The sequence below is a fragment of the Leptosomus discolor genome, chromosome Z, assembly GCF_034619465.1.
Source record: "Leptosomus discolor isolate bLepDis1 chromosome Z, bLepDis1.hap2, whole genome shotgun sequence".
NCBI lineage: Eukaryota > Metazoa > Chordata > Aves > Leptosomiformes > Leptosomidae > Leptosomus > Leptosomus discolor.
Genome location: NC_141419.1, coordinates 66,719,530 through 66,739,874, shown reverse-complemented (window position 1 = coordinate 66,739,874; position 20,345 = coordinate 66,719,530). Strand labels below are relative to the sequence as shown.

At 42.1% G+C, this 20,345-nt stretch overlaps 1 protein-coding gene across 1 annotated transcript; it reads right to left on the bottom strand.

The window, feature by feature from the left end:
- Window positions 1–11,735: 11,735 nt before the first annotated feature.
- Window positions 11,736–20,074, bottom strand: F2R (coagulation factor II thrombin receptor). The gene is made up of 2 exons (XM_086479817.1): window positions 19,972–20,074; window positions 11,736–13,053 (listed from the first exon to the last, which is right to left on the bottom strand). The coding sequence occupies exons 1-2, from the start codon at window positions 20,072–20,074 to the stop codon at window positions 11,858–11,860; spliced, it is 1,299 nt and encodes a 432-aa protein (XP_086335943.1). The 3' UTR covers window positions 11,736–11,857.
- Between the last annotated feature and the right edge of the window lie 271 nt (window positions 20,075–20,345).

Below are 20,345 nucleotides of genomic sequence, written 5' to 3'. Positions count from 1 at the left end.
GGCTTGGGGAGGAGTGGCTGGAAAGCTGCCCGGCAGAAAAGGACCTGGGGGTGCTGGTCAACAGGTGGCTGAACATGAGCCGGCAGTGTGCCCAGGTGGCCAAGAAGGCCAACAGCATCCTGGCCTGTATCAGCAATAGTGTGGCCAGCAGGAGCAGGGAGGTGATCATGCCCCTGTACTGGGCACTGGTGAGGCCGCACCTCAAATACTGTTTTGAGCCCCTGCCTACCAGGAGGACATGGAGGTGCTGGAGCGTGTCCAGAGAAGGGCAATGAAAGGGCTGGTGAAGGGTCTGGAGAACAGGTCTGATGAGGAGCGGTTGAGGGAACTGGGCCTGTTCAGCCTGGAGAGGAGGAGGCTGAGGGGAGACCTTATCGCTCTCTACAACTGCCTGAAAGGAGGTGGTAGTGAGGTGGGTGTTAGATTCTTCTCCCAGGTAATAAGCGGCAGGACAAGAGGAAATGGTCTCAAGTTGCACTAGGGGAGGTTTAGATTGGACATTAGGAAAAATTTCTTTTCCGAAGTGTTATCAAGCATTGGAACAGGCTGCCCAGGGAAGTGGTGGACGTATTTATACCCTGGAGGTATTTAAAAGATGTGTGTATGTGGTACTTAGGGACATGGTTTAGTGGCAGACTTGGCAGTGTTAGGTTAACAGTTGGACTCAATGATCTTAAAGGGTCTTTTCCAACCTAAATGATTCTGTGATAGGCAGTTCTTTTATTTATATTTGTAAATTTTTTGATTTAAAAGAACAGTCTTTTGTAGATAGTGTTATTCCTCAGAATGGTTTACTATATCACTGTTTTTGTCATAACCAATGTAAGATTTCAGTGGATGTTAATGGATAGTTTCTGTCATCATCTGCATTTCCTGCAGTCCATATGTTCCCAATTCATCATACTGTGTTTGAAATAGGGATTGAGAAACTGGCTAATGGGAGTTTTTCCTAACTGTCAAGGGGTGAAAATAGCACACTTGGTTCTTTGCTGACATTGGCCTCTAAGGAACTGAGACTTATGGATTAAGTGGCACACATCTTAGCTATTAATTGCTTTCAAAGGACTTGAAAAGGCTATTTTATTGTGCTGAAATTGGAAGACATTTATCTCAAAGTCCTTCACAAAATAAAAACACTAGCTTTCAGATAATTCAGAAAAACCTTGCATTACTAAATTCTGATATACAACATGATAAAAATTGGGATGGAATATTTTGGGTGATTAAATGGATCTCATTTCATCATGTACTTAACTAGAGTGACCAGTTATGACTAGAACTGGTTTTAAAAAAAGAAAGGATAGACTTTTGAATCTGACTGGGAAACATAAGCCTGAATATGATTCTTAGAGAACAAAAAAAGGAAAAGCGTGAACAGTAGCTCCAGTTTATGCATCCAGACCCTGAACAGTCTGTCGATCTCCCAGGAGTTCAAAGGGACAGAACTCTGACTTTCAGCATAAGATTTTTTAATGCAGGTCATTTAATGCTTGTGAAATGTTAAACCCAAACATAAAGATTAAGATATTTTAATTAGTCAGTTAAGATACAGTGTAAGTTTTCTCACCACTTTTTTCCCACCACTATTTTTAAGCCTGTGGTGTGTTCAGTCTGATTAATGTAGTGGCTGCTGGAAGTAGCGGTATTGTATGAAGGAGCTATAATACAGTTACAGCAGTAAAAATGTCTTAGTCCAAATAATACTATTCCCTGTTGTCACAAGTAGAATGGCAAGGCAGAGAAATTAAATAACTAGCTTTTGCTGGTAGGCAATAGTTTGGTTCCTCTGTTCAATTTCTGACAATACACAAGGAGGCTGTTACAGACTACTGTCTACTGGCTTTCCTTTAAGGCAGGTAAATTAAGAAAATCTGTGTAACTGATGATTAATTTGGGTCTGGATCCTGCTACAGCTGGATTTCCCACACTTTACATAAGAAACTTGGTTAGGCTACAGAGCTCCTTATCAAAAGGGCTGTCTATACTGAACCAGTTCTTCCCCCACTGAGCATCCAAGTCCCAGTTAGCATCATCTTCAGAGTGGAATGCAGAGGAACAAAAGCTGATTATCAGTGAGCTATGTCGTGCCATTGCAAAAATAAAAAGACAAACACCATACTAGGTGTAGGAAGAAGAGCATATACTGGAAAATGAACCACATCAATGTATTTAGCATCAATGAAGCCTCAGCTGGAGTATGGTGTCAGCACCATGTTTCAGGAAAGGGAAGAAGAATGCAAGATCTAAAGAACAATCTATTGAAGACAGTTTGAAAGGATGGGGATTGTTTATTTAAACTTCAAAGGAGACCAGTAGAAATCTTTACATACACAAAAGATAAGTGGGGAAGAAAAAAAAAAAAAAGCAACCAAAAAAGGAAAGAAAATAAACAGTCCAGCATCAGATGCTGAGGGTGGTTGTGGAGTCTCCATTACTGAAGGCTTCTGGAAACAGGTTAGGCAAGCATCAATGAGGAGTGATATAGGGACAGCCGATCCTGTCTTGTGGCAATGCAATAGGCAAATGCTTTCCTGAAGAGCCTTCCTTCTATCCTGTTTCTTGTCATGAACTTTACTGTTCTTCTACACTCCATAATTGCTGAAATGGGTATATTGCCATGAGGTGCCAGAATAGTCTTTGTGACCTCATATGTCTCCTAACTTTGTTCCTCTGTGCTTCTTGTTGCCATACAGACTACAGAAATGGAATAGCTGAACCTATCCTTTGGCTATAACAAGACTGAGTGATTTCTGACCCTGCTGAAAGCACGTATCTAGCTATGGATCCATTTATTGTCTTGTTGGCAATTAGACATTTCTAAATAAGCTGGGCTCCAAAACCAGGAATCAACATGGATAGAACTGGGGTGACTAAGCACTTGTTAGAGGAAAAGGTTTTCATGGCTTTCATAACTTTGGTGTGTTACCATTACCATACATGTGAGTGGTAGCTTTTCTGACTCATTAGGAGAACTTCCGTTACACAGTAGACTGAGTAAGCCACTTATTTTGCATGTGTTCTGGGTAACAGCACTATTAGAACAGAGACAAGTTCATCGATATTTGGCTAGATGATAAAATAAGGACAGAATTGTGAATGTGGACTTGTCTCTACAGCATTTGAAGACAGGAGAGCTTCTTAGGAAATTGTGCTCCTGTGTGCATCCCGAGCACATGATGAAAGAGAAGAGGCAGAACAGGGGTCCCCATAGCAAGTGTATGGTGACAGTCAAAGAGAGGCTTCTCTTTTGGACGGAGCCCTAAGGGCTTTCCTCTTTAGGTATCTTGGATGCTTCCAGAAACTTCAGTGGGAATGGGCAAAATAATTAAACCTCTCCCATCAGCAGAGGCACTCTTGGTTTTTTCCTTTCACCCTGATTGTGGAGAGACTTTTCAATGTATGCAGCACACTAAGATGGGCTCTGACTTGGGGAGAGGCCTCCCAGGGTCTGTGCATTTAAGTAAGAGGAGAGTCTGTTTGTGGTACCAATTGAGAAACGTGCAAGAGCTGCACTTTAGCACATGGTTAAAAGCAAAGCAGACCTTCAACAGGTAAAAGTCCTGCCCAAGACAGGGGAAAGAAGGGAAAATCCCTTGAATGCAGTGGTGAAAGCTAGTGAAACGGTGTCAGTCTCATGGTTATTGATGATTACCATGTCCTCAATTTAGATCAAAAGGTACATTTATTTTATGAACTGGTAGACAGCATTTCTCTACTATCAGGTTTTCTCAGGCCTGAATATTTGTGGAGCCATAATACAATGACAAGAAGCACAAGAATAACATGTGGAAGGAAGTAACCTGCAAAATATCTTCGTTTTTGCATGGTTATGAAGTCATGCTTTCTACCTGGCAGTGAATTTTACAGTAGCTATTACAGAGTAAGCATTTCTGAAATAGCAGGGTGTAACAAGTTGTCTTTAAAGAAGCAGTTATACTTCATAGACCTGGCTTCTACACCCTACACAGAAGCCCATGATACCAAAACCAAGATAGGTGCAAAATGTGTCAGTGGTGACTCCAACAGAAACCTCGTCAACAAAGCCTAGATTGCTCTTCTGGGTTGAACACTGACTACACAACAACAAGAGCTGTGAGCAGAGAAAGAGGGCCCTACTATTCTCTAGCTAATGCCTTCAATCTTTGTGCAATTAAAATGTTTAGTGCAATGAACAGAGTTGCCACAGTAAACATCCAGCTTCATCATTTGGACATTTCCAGATGAACTGCTCACAGCATCCAGTAGAGTTTTAGAAAAGGCAGCAAATGTACTGTATGCAGAAAGCTGGTTATAAAACTAGGGCTATGATAACAAGCTGCCCTGGTCATAGTGCAAATCGAGCTGTCCTTACTATGCTGCAGTCAAAATATGTTACAATTATAGTAGGTTCTTGCCCAACACAAGAAGCAAGGGTAAAAAAAACTCTAAGCAAACTCTTAGACAAAGGACAGCAATGCTATTTGTCCCTACTTTTGTCCCATTTGTTTGATGAGTTTAAGGAGCTACCTCCACCTGCAAGGACCCTCACACATATTTCAACTTTGCCTATAAAAGCAAGCTCCAGATGTTTTTCTGTGTGATATTTGTTCCTAGTGAGCTACGTTGGAAGGTCATCCTTACAATTTCTTTCTTTTGTTGCGTGCTGTCTCATAGCTGCAGAATGCAACGCACGGTTTGCTAGAGAAGCCCTGGTTTTAGTCTGTGGGGCTGGATGTCTTTATCAGTGTCATTATGAAAAGTGATCAGCTCTGGTTATGGCTCATAAAACATCTGGTTTCTGTATTTGAGGAAGGAATACAGGAAATGCCTGGTCGATAGTGCAGTTGTCACAGTTACAGCAATGGATTAAAATAGAACTCTGAATAGTGATTAATACATACACTTACACATATACACACACATATACATACTGGGCATGGGGCTGTCAGGGTGGGTTCCCGTCTTGCATACGCTCCAGGGTGGCTGCGCCTTGCACATCAGCAGCATTTGGCAAGATTTCTCTGTAACCCCACGTGCTTGCAGGTCCCTGGCCAGTGGAAATGGTGTTCCAGTTCACTAATCCAAGGGTGATGCCACCCCTAGTTCCATGGTCCCAGCCTCCTCATGTAGCTACTTCCTCCTCCTCCCTCATTGTAAGGTCTGATGCAAGTTGTTCCTGTTAGGAGTAAACCTGGGCTGTTTGCACAGTGGTCATGCAGGAAGATGAGATGCTGGAGGAAAGCTGGAGGCAATAAGGCTTTTTTCTTTGGTACCATGACCAAGAGAGGTTATTCCTTAGGCAAAGGAAAGTCCTGAATTAGCCTCTCCAAGGTCACTCACATAGGCGTGATTTTAGGCAGGAGAACCTCATTTGCTGTCTCATTAAGCTAAGTCCTGTTTCCTCTCACCAGAGGTGGCTAAGTCTTAATGAAGTATTGTAAAACTCAAGAACTGTTCCTGGTTTGTGGCACAGGCAGGGCTGGCACCTGCCTATCAATGAGGGTGGCAAAAATCCTTGCCCTGCTTATGCCAGAGGAAGCCCAAGCTCTGCCTGGCCCAAGCACCCTCAGGCATGGCTGTCCCTGTGCTTTTCAGGCTGGGAGGGCAGGAAGAGCAAAGCCACAGCCGCAGAGGCACACACTGCCATCCCAGCAGTCCCCCAGCCTGTGCTTGGGGAGATAATGCTGTGCTGGGTACACAAAGCTTTCAGTGTAGCTGGAAATTGTCTGCCTGTGCTGCTGATAAGCATCTCGCTAGTTTTGCAAGAATAGATTGGACTTTCTTTAATGGTTTTGAAAGTCATGACAATTAAAGAAAATTTAAAATCCCATTTACAGTCCGGTATCAGTACCCAGCAACTACAGGTTCCTATCTCCCTTAAGCACCTGGCTAAGCAAGCAAAAATTTAAAAGAAGACACTGTTAATATCTTTGTAGAGTTTCACCTTTATTCATAGGAGAACTGTAACCCTCATCTCTGGGCAATGCTTCTACAGACATCAGGTTTAGCCCCACTGTCAAAAAATAACACTGAACTGAGAAGTGGCTTCTCCTTCATGCTACTCTTTGCTTTGTTTGTTTTTACATGCTAGTCCGGAAGGAGAGGGATGAGGAAAGAGAAAAAAAAATCTTATTTCATTAGAGTACAAAGAGGAGATACTGTGATCAAGCAAGGATAAAATATTTTGCTCAAAATAGCAATAGCTTTTGATGACCGATTTTCAAGTTAGGAAATATTTTCACTGCTTGAACAGAAAATGTCAGTTGTACCGAGTCTGCTGCACTACTGACCTTAATTTAGAAACTAAGATAAGAAAATACAAACCTGGAAAGCTACCAAGAATGGTTTAAAGTATCCAGAACATTGTCTTTTTTTTCCCCCCTCCACAATGTATCAGCTGGGCTAAAGAAAAATGGTATACCTTTAGAGAAGCCTGTCTCTTAAAACAGAAAAAAAAAAACCAAACAAACTATAAGGAGACAACAGTGACAAAATATTTCTAGATAATCTGGCTATTCAATTATTTTCCTTTTTTGTGTTCAGACTTCTGAGGGAAGCAGCAATGTCCTGCTTGCCATCTCTAGCTGAGTTGAAGGGAGAAATATGGCAAGCCAGCGTAAGCAGGCTGTGAGCCCCACGGGAGGATAAACTGAGAGAGCCCTGTGACCAGGCCCTGTGGCACTGCCTTCACTCCTGTCTGGGCACACACTGCACCGTCCATGAGGATGAAAAATTGTATGTGAGAACTTCTTAATGATTGCTGCCTCTAGTACGTAATAGTGCAGCACAAAAAAAAAAAAAAACACAAAGACACCAAATTCCTAACAGAAAACCCAAAACTGATCAAACAAAGGCAAGGACAGTGATTTTCCCAGGCTTACCATGGAATGAAGATGAATTTGACTCAATGTCATTAATTTTTATTTTGGTGAGGGAACACCAAGCCAGATTTTCATTGTAGACTGACTTCATCAGCTCTGACCTTGATGGAGTTACATTACTGTGTGCAATGCATTTGAGCTTAGTGCCATGCTTTAAATGTCAGATCTTGCTTTTTGAGGAAGGAGCCTTGTTTGTGGTGCTACAGGCACCACTATTATAAGGCTGGTAGCACAAAGGTAAGAAAAAATATTCCTCAAAACTTTGCTGAACCTTTTTACGGGTTCTGTTTAAAATAAAGTCACCCACATTTCCAACATAATTGCAATACTTTTTCAAATCCGTGCTTGTTTAGAGGGCTAATCAGTGTTTTGCAGTTTAGCATGATATTCAGATCTGGTTCCTAATGTTCTCCTTCCTAACAAGCCAAATTACAACAGCCATACCTAGTTATTTTAATGCTCTCTAGTGTTGACTTGGATTATAGCATGGTATTTGTTCGGCTTCTCTAGCTGTGTTAGCTATCACTAGACCATTTCTATAGCCCTTGCAAAATGCAAACTGCCATGAAAAAGCACTAATGTGGGTCACTAATTTTAAAGGTGTGAAAGGTCTCATTAATTTTTTAATTTGCTCAGAATCTTGCAAGATCAAAGTGTAATCAGATAAAAAAAAAATTATCAATTAAAAAAAGGCCTTAGTCTTTTTTAAATATTGCACCTGGCACACTAGGCCCCTTCTCCTTCCTCTCCCAGCTCTTGGAGAGCTCTGGTGTGGAGCCACAGCTGATGATCTACTAGCCAGCTCATATTCTCTTTCGATTTCTGGATCCTAGCTCAAGTAGGGAGAGATCCAGTGATCTCATCCAGTTTGCCTGATGCAAAACCATCATGAACACACTTTGCAGCCATACCCACATTGCTGGCTAGGGTTCAACTAAATTGGAAAACAGCACTAACAGCCAGCAGATCATACTTTGTGTGTAGTCAAGCTGCAGGGAGCGGGCTGTAAGTCAGATGCATGCTTGGCATTAACTGATAAAATGCTTCTAGTGCAAATGCACCAATCCCTGCAAAATACTTGCCATGCTAAATTAAGCAAACCTTCCCCTGTGAAATAAGTTATACCAATGACAGCCACTATATGAGATGTTTTGCGAACAGAAACCACACTGAGTACAAATCTTTCCCCTGCCAATATTGCCACATTGGCAATATCTGGAACATCAACAAGCTTTCTCACGCATTTTTTTAGTGCCTGGCACCTTGTCATCTCCCAGTGTTATTTGCCACAAGTTTGTTAGCTTGCTTCGTACAGAAAATTATGCAGCTTAACCCAAACATTATGAAAGAAAATGAAAGAATGAGGAGACAATATGGGTGAAACAGCATTTCACATCTATTTGTTTCATTTCTTTTGGTTAGATTTGCACTCCTTCCCCTTCCTCCTGAAACAAGCTGTTCCCAGCTAGCAGTGCAAGGGTGCATCAAGCATGAAGAGATGGTTAGCTCTTCCTGTTTGCTTAAGCATGTCAGTCTAAATTGCAGTACTTTTTTGATTCAGTTTCCTCAAAAGGCTACTGCATTATGCTTTGCTGCATGGTCATGCTCAGCAGTTATAATCTGTTTTGCAAATGCTCTCTGAGGTTTGCTCCATAAACTGATGCTGCTTGAGCAGGTCTTGCCTTTCTTCAAGTACAGCAGCAAAAGCAGACACTGAGAACTGCAGCAGGTTCCAACTGAGCAGTGGCGCAGAAATGCCAAATTCAGTAAGAGTTGAGCTGCCATTGCCTTGGTATGAGACTCCTCTAGTCACGTAGCAGGTTGCTTATTTTTGCAATCTTATCAGGCTCAACAAAATATAAGCAGAAAGCAAAGGTGTGACACTACCTGTAGGAGCTTAAAAAAAGGAGTAACTGTTAATGCTTAATTTGCTCTGAAAAGGTGGATTTGCTCTATGATTTAGCAAGTATTATGCTGTGTGGTAGTTAGCTTGTTAATCACCTCTCCATACGTAGCAGAAATACGCATTTGCAGGCTAGCAAGAGGCTGGCTATAAGCACTTGCAGAGCATCAGTATGAGTAGGATACTTACGCATGTATCATTGAGTGGTTTGTGTGGAAGGGACCTTCGAACATCATCTAGTCCAACCCCCAGGCAATAAGCACGGATACCTTCCACTAGACCAGGTTGCTCAGAGCCCCATCCAGCCTAACCTTGAACAATTCTGGGGTTGGGGCACCCACTTCACTGGGGAACCTGTTCCAGTGCCTCACCACCCTTATTGTGGTAAATCTTCCTTATATCTGATGTTAACCTACTTTCTTTCAGTACGGAATCATTACCCCATGTCCTGTCGCTGCAGGCCCTCGTAAAAAGTCTCCATCTGTCTTTCTTATAAGCCAACTTTGGTGGGGGGTATTGGACGGCTGTGGTAAGGTCTCCTCAGAGCCTTCTCCCTTCAGGCTACACAACCCCAACTCTCTCAGCCTGTCCTCATAGGAGAGGTGTTCCATCCTTCCGATCATTTTCATGGCCCTCTGGACCCACTTGAGCAGGTCTGCATCTTTCTTGTGCTGGAGGTCCCAGAGCTGGACACAGAACTTCAGGTGGGGTCTCATGAGAGCAGAGTAGAGGGGGAGAATCACCTCCCTTGACCTGGCCACACTTTTCTGGATGCAGCCCAAAGTGCAATGATTTGCTTTCTGGGCTGCGAGTGCACATTGCTGGCTCATGTCCAGCTTTTTATCCACCAACATCCCCAAGTCCTTCTCAGCAGAGCTGCTCTCAATCCCTTCAGCCCCCAGCCTGTATTGATACTGAGGGTTGCCCCAACCCACGTGGAGGACCTTGCACTTGGCCTTGTTGAACTTTATGTAAAGTTTGTATGTCCCCTCACACCTGTCAAGTGACATGTTGTCAAACATGCTTATGCAACATAAAAATACTTTCCAAAGGCAACTTCATCACTTTAGCTAGTTATCAAGAAGTCTACTTAGGTTTGTGAGTCTTTTTTGTTTAAGGGTTCTGTGCTGTAACTGCCTTTTCTGTGGTGTTTTTTTGTTTTGTTTTGTGGGTTTTGTTTTGATTTTGTTTTTTTCATTTGCATGCAAGCTGGAATCATCAGCAAACCCAGCCTGAACTTTAGCAGTGTATGTGGCAGAGATGGGATACTGGTTTACAAGCATGCATAAAATCTTTTTAGTCATTCTTACTCGGGACCTTTGTTGATGCCTTTAGCCATGAGCATGAACAGTTGCGTGCACCCCTCTCATTTTTTCAAACAAAGTAAACAATTGCTATGATTGCTGAGCTCTTTTCAATGTACATTTCCTTTCTCCTAGCATGTAGTACTGCCCCTTGCAAAGCAGACTAAATGGTCTCTTTTGGCTACCTAAAAATAAATCACTGTTGTGAAAGAAAATATGACATTGAAACAAATCCCAACTATGTAATAGATCTGAAAAGCAGTTCCCCAGCCTGTAACTATAGAAAATACAGAGGTAGTATTTTCTACCAGCAAGAAGTGGATGTTTGTAGTTTTAAGATGAGTTGAGATTGTGCTGAAAACCAAAACCACCCCCAATATGCTATTAAACAAAATAAGAATGTAACTGAGTATGTCTGGTAAACATTTGTGTGGTTTTAGCCCTACAAGTTACATATACATATATTTTTAGTGCTCATGTACTTAAAAAGTGGCAAATACTTGAGAACAAAAATCTAGAGAGACCCTGGTAATGAAACACTTAATTATGCTCAAGTCCGTTAAGGAACAGACACAAACTGACAAGAAATCATGGTTAGAAAGAAGTTTCTCATTGTCATACTGCATGCAAAAAGATTAGGTTTCCTGTCACTTGTGCTGGACTGAAGACAGCTTCTATCCATTCCTGTACTTCTCGGCAGAATCCTATGGCAAATCCTTCATTAACCAAATTCTTCCTTAATTTAGTTTCCATTTTATATACAGTCCTATTATACATGCTCGTTTCTAAAACTGAATTCCTGTTATTTGGCTTTAGTGCCCCTTGCAGTAAAAGAATGCTGCACAGAATGAAGTTAGCTGTTGGGCTCTACATGACAGCAATTTTAGTAGACGTGGATACAATGTAAAAATAAAAACCATCCAGACTTAGCAGGGATAAAGGATATTTCCAAGTCCTAAACACATGTATGATGATTAATCGCATGCACAAAAGCACACGTTTGCAAACTGCACAAGATGATGAATACAGCTTTTTCAGTATATTTTCTGGAGAGTCATTCAACATTGATTTTGTGAAATTAATTGTGAAAAATACCACATTCCTAACCAAGATGCCTAGCATACACTAATGGTAGGAATGCCAAAAGAATACTTAATTCTAGCTGCTGAGCATTATCTTCCCTGACACACTGCACCAATCGATAGCTGCTTTTCAGTTGCTCACATTCCTAAACGCATAGACTGTTTTGAAGTGGAATACATAAAAACATAAAATAAACAGTTTCAGTGCCTAAGATGCAAAACAATGCTAAGAAAATGGAAGTTTACAGAGACTTCCAGAAATAATGACAAATAGGAAAAAAAAAAAAAAGCCCAGAAAGGTATTTTCATTTTCTTCAGTAAGTGCTGGATGGATAGAGTGGTTCCATAAATAAGAATTTAATCAACGTGATACAGTTCAAAATCCTAAAATGGGATTTCATAAAATGTCTGCAGTGAACTGAACTAACAATGGAAAGGGTTTGTCTGAAAAAATGGAGTTTATTTGAAAAAACTCAATGACTCTTATTAAGAAATTACTTTTCCCCTCTACATTAACCTATTTACATATACTATATATATATATACACATAAACAGAGTTATAATTTGAACTGTGCATTACTATAATAAATCCATAGAACTACATTTGAACAACAATGTGGTTTAAGGTTTTGCATTTCTTGGATATAATACAGTCTTCGTTTTGTCTGACATTGTCTAAAAATGAAGCATGTGTAAGACACGTTATCTCAATGGATTGCTAGTAATTTCCTATAGACACTGTTATTCACATTAGTAGAGCACGTAGCCCTTCTACTAGTGGTAGACACCGACTGGCCACTGCTACTGCTACTGTTAGGATCAAAAGTCTTTTTACAATTGAAGAGACTGAAAAGTTGCCTCTGATACTGAGAAGAAGCATAGTAGTAAATAAAAGGGTCAATGCAACAGCTAACGCTGCTGATACACACACAGAGTAGATAGGCAAAGTAGAGATACTCTAAGCTGTTGTCATAAGAAAAATGGATATAATGAATTAATAGGAGGACATTCGTTGGTCCAAAGCAAATAACAAAAACAGAAAAAACAGCCACACACAAGAGCAAGGCACGTGTCTTCTTATTTTGTTTTGCAACAATGGTAGAAGAACTAAGACACCGAATGATACTGATGTAACACACAGTAGAAATTATAAATGGCACTACAAAAAACACAGAAGAGAAGATGGAGAAGAAGTGGAGGTAATAGCCGTGAAGTTCAGATTCTCTTAGCACATCATGGCAAGTAGTTATATTTAACTTGGGTATTTCCATCGTTTGCTCTCTGATAAGGAAAGGTATAACCCCAGTTATTGCTACAAGCCATATAATGAAACAAATCAGCGAGGCACGTGTTAATGTACGCCACCCAAGAGACTGCATGGGATACACCACTGCTAAGAAGCGATCAAAGCTTATGCTTGTCATAAGCATTATTGAACAGTACATGTTACAGTAGAAGGCAGCAGTGACAAAACGGCACATTTGAGGTCCAAAACCCCAATCGTTTCCAGAAAAGTGATAAACAATCTTAAAAGGAAGCACGCTTACAAACAGCACATCTGCAAGGGCCAAATTTAGCATGTATACTACAGCTGGCTTTTCAATTTTCATTTTTTTCAGAAACACAAGTATTGCTGTAATGTTCAAAGGGAGACTCAGCACAAGCACTAAGGTGTAAACTGAAGGAATAAAACGTGTCAGCCATGGACTAGTGAGGTATCTTGCCGTTTGCACTGAGACTGTTCGTTGTTCACGTAGGAACGATCCAGTTTGATTGGTGGCTCCTGATCCAACTTCCACGTCATTTTCAGTATCACCTTCAGTAGGTATAGGGTCATCCTGATGACTTAGAAAAGATAGCACAAAACTTCTGATCTGTGGTATGCTGCTGTTATATGGAGAGTCTGAAAAAGAAGAAAGTATTAAGATTAATAAGCACGTATTTACATGCCATGGGGAACCAAAAACATATTTCAAAAAGGGAAGCTAAGATAGTATTAGCAACACAAAATAATAAAGTTAATTCCTGATTCAAAGCACAGACTGCCCACAGATGTTAGTCCAGCCCTTTAGTTCCTGTTACAAGTTTGGGTAAAATAACAAAAAGTTACACTGCAATTAAAACATCAAGTTACTGAAATATTTCTGTGTGCTCTTGATACATTTCACTCAACCTGACGACACTCATCAAGACAGATGGCAGAAGTCTGCATGCAGTTTTCAAGGTGGATGTGGATCAACCTTTTGCGTGTATCAGACAGGTGGCCACAGATTCATGCACTGAAACACTTCCCCAGTTCTACTTATCCTGCCCTGCAGCATACACGACCGAGGACAACATGTATCCAGCCGGGGCACTTCCAAAACCTGCCACTACTGTTCCCTCTACAGCAGGGTCTTCTGCAGCATGTGGCCATGACTGAGAAGTAGTGTCAGGACAGCGTATCTCTGCTTTTTGATTGTAGCCAAACGAGTTAGTAATTCAGTGTTACAAAGTGTATGTGTGGTATAGGTTTATTTACGTAAAAAAACCCCAACAAATGAAAGAATCAAAGGAGCTACTTTAGACATTATTTCAGAAAAGTTGTTTGTATGGAGACTTATTTTGGAAAACTGTCATTTTCAGCTTCAGCTTAATCTAGTTAGTTGTAGGATAATTCAAACATACTATGGGCAGACAGAAGTGAGAGAGTTACTTAAGTGATCACTCATCTACTTAGCTGTGCAACTGATCCTTTGTTGAATCCTAGACAACTAAAATAAAAATGAAGGTGTGTTAGCTTAAATCAGTGACCTGAAAGTACACAGGCATGATTCACCCACCTAAGATGCTACTGTTAGAAGCAATTATTTGTTCTACAGTAATTCAAACCATTTTCTTATGCAGATGAGAACAAAAGCATCTGAAGGAGGCAGATGGCAAACAGAAGACTGGCTGCAGCGTTAAGCAGGCAGTTACCTCCGTTTGTGCACAGGCTGTGCGAGAAGGGCCCTGCTCAGCTTGAATTTTAGTGAAATTCAGGCCTGAATATGGGGGGGAGATCAGAGGAGTGGTAGGAAAATTTGGGGATTTTTTTAAAGGTGCTGTGTTGTACATATCATGCTATATCACAGCAGCATTCTGAGGACAGAGGGGACAAAAGAAGGGAAGCGTTTGTGATAATGGTTTGCATATGCAAAGTGACTAGATTGCAACCTCTGCAGGCCAGAAAAAAGGTGCCCGATGAGAATTTCAGCCTGAGAGCTTGGTGCATAGACTGCAGTAGGAACAATTTAGTACTTTTACTGAAACAAAAAGCAGTGGTTGCACAGAATGGCACTAAACCAATTTATACAAGGGTCTATTCTGCTGCCTAAAAGAGAACACTATCAAAAGGCAAAAAAATATATCCTTAATATTGAACCTTACTTTAAAAGTTTAGTCCAATCAGTTATATGGCTCAAGGTTCAGCAGTTCAGGTGCAGCACAAGTTATATTTATTCTAACTTCAGCCTGTGTGGCTGACATCAAAAAGGTGATTTTCAGTACTTAATGATCATTGCAATAAAAATCTGTCACAACTGACAGCATCAGTATTCACCTCTTTTGGGAAGACTGTAATTACATCTGAATGAAAAAAACCTAATTTCTCATGCCCAGAGGCCAGTCTCCATGGTAAAATACATCAGTAACTGATGGAAAATCTTCAACAGTACCTCTGGTATCTCCAGTACATTGAAGTTTTATGAATTCAAGACTTTGAATGCTGTGAATATATTATTTCTTCCACTGACACTTGTAAACCAGAAAATCTTTGGAACAGAAGACAATGATGATCCTAGTCCCTGAAGGTCTTGGTTTCTCCACCACTGAAGAACAGGGTGGAGAACCAAACGAAGAGGTGCCTTGGTTTCAAGTGAGGAAGACATATTTTTGGGGAACATAGACATAAATGGACTTGATGAGAAGGAAGGTAAACCAGTGTCTAGAGTCAGGAACTGTATTGCCAAGAGGACCTCCACATGCACCTCTCATCCCAGTATACCTGAACTTTGAAGAGCTTCACCTGCACCGCCTCACTTGAGCTAGCAGTGCTGCAGCACCTCACTTTTTTAGGACTAGCAAGCACACCGGTCAGAGCCACTGACCCTTAATGATTGAGGTTAAGTCACTTAATTACAGAATGGCAGGTGTTGGAAGGGACCTCTGGAGATCATCTAGTCCAACCCCTCTGCTAAAGCAGGTTCACCTACAGCAGGTCACACAGGACTGCATCCAGACGGGTTTTGAGTATCTCCAGAGAAGGAGACTCCACAACCTCTCTGGGCAGCCTGTTCAAGTGCTCTGCCACCCTCAGGGTAAAGTTTTTCTTCATGTTCAGGCAGAAGTTCCTGTGCTCCAGTTTGTGCCCGTTGCCCCTTGTCCTGTCACTGGGCACCACTCAGAAGAGCCTGGCCCCATCCTCTTGACACCAAATACGGGAGAGCTTGGTGGTAACCTGACCCACTTCTTAGCAATGAGTCTTAACCTAGGACAGTATGAAAATATGCTAGAGGAAAAAAAAAGATGATTGGGCCAGGTTACCTTTTATTGACTCCTTACTGACCTTTGTCTTAGCTATTGCTTATCGTTACTTGAACATTGCTAATACTTTTAATTACATCTTGAATTCTTGGAAACTAACATTTACAAATTTCTTAAACAAAAGGATTTAGAGTCTGCATTACTCCACTATCAAACCTCTCTAAAAGTAGAATCCTATTACAATAATTCAGGACAAAACCAGTTCATAAATAATTTTAGTTCAGCTAAAATTCTCTGGAATAATACTTGAACTTGGTGAAAACTATGTGTTCTTTGTATAAGCAAGGACTAAGTTCAGAGTTGAACTTAACAACACCTCCATGCTGTGTCCTGTGCTCAGTCCATGTCTCCACCTTGAACTCAGATGACATGAGGTACTACTTGAAAGCCATCTCTAAGGAAAAATGCAATGAGACCTCAAACTTGCTACTTCTTTGCTGCTTGATAATATAGGCATGCCGTGGGACTTGAAATTTTCTTGATGAAATTCAATTTAATTTTAATTTAAAAGACTGGTAGCCACGTATCAGTTCTTTTCCTTTGCAAAGCTGCTTGTATGTTTGTATGACACAGCATCTGTGTATTATTAGAAAAAACAGTAATGCACTTTGTGCTTTCTGAAACAGAAAGGAAGACAGCTACTGCTGTGAGGTTCCAGATTCCTTTTGAGTCAGTGTTTATTTGAAAAAGCAAACGATCGGAGATTTATGCACAGAAGGGAAGAGGATGAAAGGATGTCATATTATTTCAAAAGATCTTAATGAACATTGACAATAAAGATAAAGGTCAGTAATGGGCAACAGGCATTACCTATAAGCTGGGATAGTACAAGACAGCCAATACAGTAGCTCTACAGAAAAGATTTAAAAACTACTCTTACATAGCTACAGCCATACCAGAATCTGTCAGATGTTCCGTTCCAGCTGTTTTAAGGCCATAGGTATTACTATTTGTCTAAAACGTATTTCACTACAGCTCAAGCAGTTTTTAATAATACAAATAATGTTAGGAAAACAGAAGTAAAGCTTGTATAATAATCACAAATGTTCAGTCAACCTATTTTTGCTAGGCTGTCATCTGATCCTTTTGGAAGAGGTCAAACCTGGTGGATTACTATTTTTATGACTAATAGTATTCTCATTGATGATATGACAGAGTTGACAGCTGTGTCAAAGTACTTGTAAAATATAAATAGGTGAGAAAGAACAGGACTAAGAAACTAAGACAAAGAAAGAGCAGGATAAAGCACTGAGGCTTTATCCTCGTGGAGTGCGGTGAGGTCACTGAATAGTATAAATACAGCCTTTTCTTTGCTTCTAATAAGGACTTTGAAAGGCAAAAACTACATAGAATTAGTATGATACTCAAATTGCCTGAAGTCTTCTTTTACTGCCTGTGGTCTTTGCACTGATTCCCCAACAAGGACATAGAGAAATGATGTAGAAAGCTCAGCAAGTTTGGGATTGTTTAACAATCTATACTGTGCTGTTTTCTATCAAGTACTACATATTGTTGGTCTCATGATCAGCATATGCATATTCTGCTTATCCTGAAAGACGCTGCTTTTTTTTTTTTTTTTTTTTTTTAACACAGAGCTATTTTATAATTTCTTTTTATGTCTACTTTCATATGCAACAGGCTACTGCACGTATTGTTCTGTGACAGGAGAAGTAGAGAGCAAAAATCATAATGGCTTCAACCAATCTTAAAAAGCACTCTTGAGCTCCAAAGGAAAATTTCAAAGTATTTCTCTAGACCCATAAATCTGGACAGGGTGGACCAAACCAGAAATGTTCCTGTCTCAAGGGATATCTTTGTGAGATAGAAAAGAGCCTAAAGAATAGGCTCCTACTCAAGCCAATTAATTATGTTCCCTATGTGCTGCTGGACAACAATACCAATTTCTGGGCATTAGTGATGACAGCTGCACGCATATCACTGGCCTATAACAAAAAGTTGGTTTCTCTCATCTCCCCTTTGCATAATCTGTAGTGATAAGCATCTAGAATCTAAATTACTCCGTGGCCCGTATATTAGGTACTCAAAGGCAGAACATGAAGTGCATGCCAGACACGTTTATGAACAAGGTAAGATGCAATCTTGTAGGCCAGATGACAGTTACTTGCTTTTGTAAAAATAAACACTGTAGTGCCTTTAAAAAACCCCTTTAGCTCACATCTCTGTTTATACAGAATTTGTTATTTTACAAGAGTGATGTAGTAACAATTTGAACACATTTTCCTTAAGTATTGTTTTCTTGCAACCAGCTGTCTGCTCCTTTTTTCTTTCTGTTCCTAATCTCTTTCACCGCAGGTGCTGGCTTCAAGCCATGGTAACATCTCTCTATCTGGCTATCAGCGTCCCACCGCAGGGAAGTCCGGGCAGGTTCAGACCTCAGTCAGCCACCTCAGCAGCACCTGGCTGGTTAATCTGCAAGCACCTAGTGCCAACCCCCTGACAAGCTATTGCTTTTTCACCTGCCTGCAGGACCAGCATAGGTCAGTAACATGGTAACTGTCCATACTGAAGGACCAAGGGAAAAGCAGGGTAGAAGCCGCAGGTGAAAGGGCAGAGCACACCTGGGGATAGAGCACTGCATGGGTGATGGGAATTAAGTACATTGCTGCGGAAACAGGGAAGGTTATCCAGGACAAGGGGGAAATGATATTTTTACAGTGGGAGCATGCACAAGGAGAGCAGAATACATGTTCAGAAGGCCAGGCTTTATCAGTTGTACTGCGCATTAAATAATTTATTTTGATTTTTTCTTTTCCTAGTGATGTAATACAGTAACTATTCCAATAATTATTTCCTAAGGAAGCAGCAACTAAAAAGTGTAATTTGTTGTGCTCTTTAATGAAGACTATAATTGCAGAAGGCAGGAAAACAAGTTTGAATGTTTCCATAAACTGGAAGAATAGCACCCAACATTACAATCTTTTTTTTCTAGCATTAACATTTATAGATTGTCTTTTATATGCCGAGCCCCCACCTTTTTTTTTAGTAAGGATGTTTAACTTAGACTTCCAATACCAACATGATTATGATCTCTTCATTCCCACTTGTCCTTGTGCCAAGAAGTTGTTTGGCCAAAGTTATTTGCCCTCTCTGATACTTCCCTCCCAATAATAACTACAAACACCAGCTCTGTCCCTTCAGCCTTCACTTTAGCAGTCAAAGTATGCCATGCTCTGCAATTTCCCCTTAGCTGTTCCTCCCATCAGCCCTTTTCTCTATGTAGAGATTGAATTGAATCTTCCCAGCAGGCATCTCATGGGGCTAAGTTATTTGTACAGCAGCCCTATGATCACTATGTGATTGAAAGAAACATTAAACTGAATTTTACAGAAAAAAATGTTGCTAATTTCTAAATGCATAATCTTGCCCTTTGTACTGTTGTACCTCTACCAGAAACTAGGAGATTACATGAATACATGTCTCCTCGTCCCTCCCTCAGCATCTCCATTGTCGGACAAGCTCAGAGCTAGACGGATCCATGGTCTCACCAGTTATAGCACTGATGTTGCTATTAGTGCTATTTCTAACTGAATAACGATGAAGGTCATCTACTTGGGGTGGGTATTCTGAACTGTTTTGTGCTGGCAGATCTTCCAAACTTTGCGCTACCTACAAATTCAGCTGGCGCTCTATCTCCTGAGGTTGTTAATGACAGGCAACGCCAGTTTCTAAAGGAAGTCCACCAGTACGTCTCGCCAGCCTGGTCACTTCTCTCCATCATAACTCGCTATTGCCCGGCCTCCCCCTTAGCCATGGGACGACTGTAAACCATTCTCCACCATCACTACCTGTGGCATTGCATCTTTCTTAGATCTATGTATTTAAGAGGTGTGACATTTCCTTAAAAAATGTTCTAAAAAACAGTGCTTGAAAGTTTCTGTCTGACACTGCTTTACCCAGGCGAACTTTACGTTTTAGCCTGTTCTCTTGCCGCTGCTAAAAGCACAAACCCAGCGCAGCGTCTCACGACGCCGAAGAAAACTCGACCCTAAGCTCCAGTTAAAACCTCAAAGCGGGAGACCCCTGACCGGGCTACGTGCGGACGCGTACTTCGCTTGTTGCCCTCCGCCCCGGCGCACGGCTCCGGCCCCGCAGCTCCCTGGGCTCCTCGCTCGGCCCCCGCCGGGCCTCCCGGCCTCCGCCTCCCGGGGGACCCCACCGGGGCCCGGCAGGGCTGGGGGCGACCCTCCCGTCCCGTCCCCCGGCAGCTCCTCCGCTTGGCGCGGGGGCGGCGACTCACCGAGGCGGGCGGTGGCGTCGGCGGGCTGCGGGCGCGGGCAGCCGACGAGCGCCAGGGCGCAGAGCAGGGCGGAGAGCAGGGCGGGCAGCGCCCCCGGCCCCATGGCCACCGCGCCGGGGGGGCCGGGCCGCGGGGGGCTCCCTCCGTCCGGCCCGCGCTGGCGGAACGCGAGAGCAGGCGAGGCGACGGGAGGCGAACGGCGGGAGGCCGGGGCTGGAGCTGGGGCTGTGCCGCCCCGGAGGGGGGCGGGGGGCGCGGGGGGGCTGCGCGCTGGCCCCGCACCGCCCGCCGCGGGGGCGGGGAGGAGAGCCGGGACGAGAGGGGAGGGCAGGGCAGAGGTTGCCGCCGCCGCAGCTCGGTAGCGCGGGCAGGGG

Bases quoted from the DNA above. Each gene is read 5' to 3' on its own strand.
- F2R (XM_086479817.1), bottom strand. From the start codon at position 20,074: ATGGGGCCGGGGGCGCTGCCCGCCCTGCTCTCCGCCCTGCTCTGCGCC. The intron at 13,054-19,971 runs GTGAGTCGCCGC...CTTCTTTTTCAG, and splicing joins CGACGCCACCGCCCGCCTCG to ACTCTCCATATAACAGCAGC.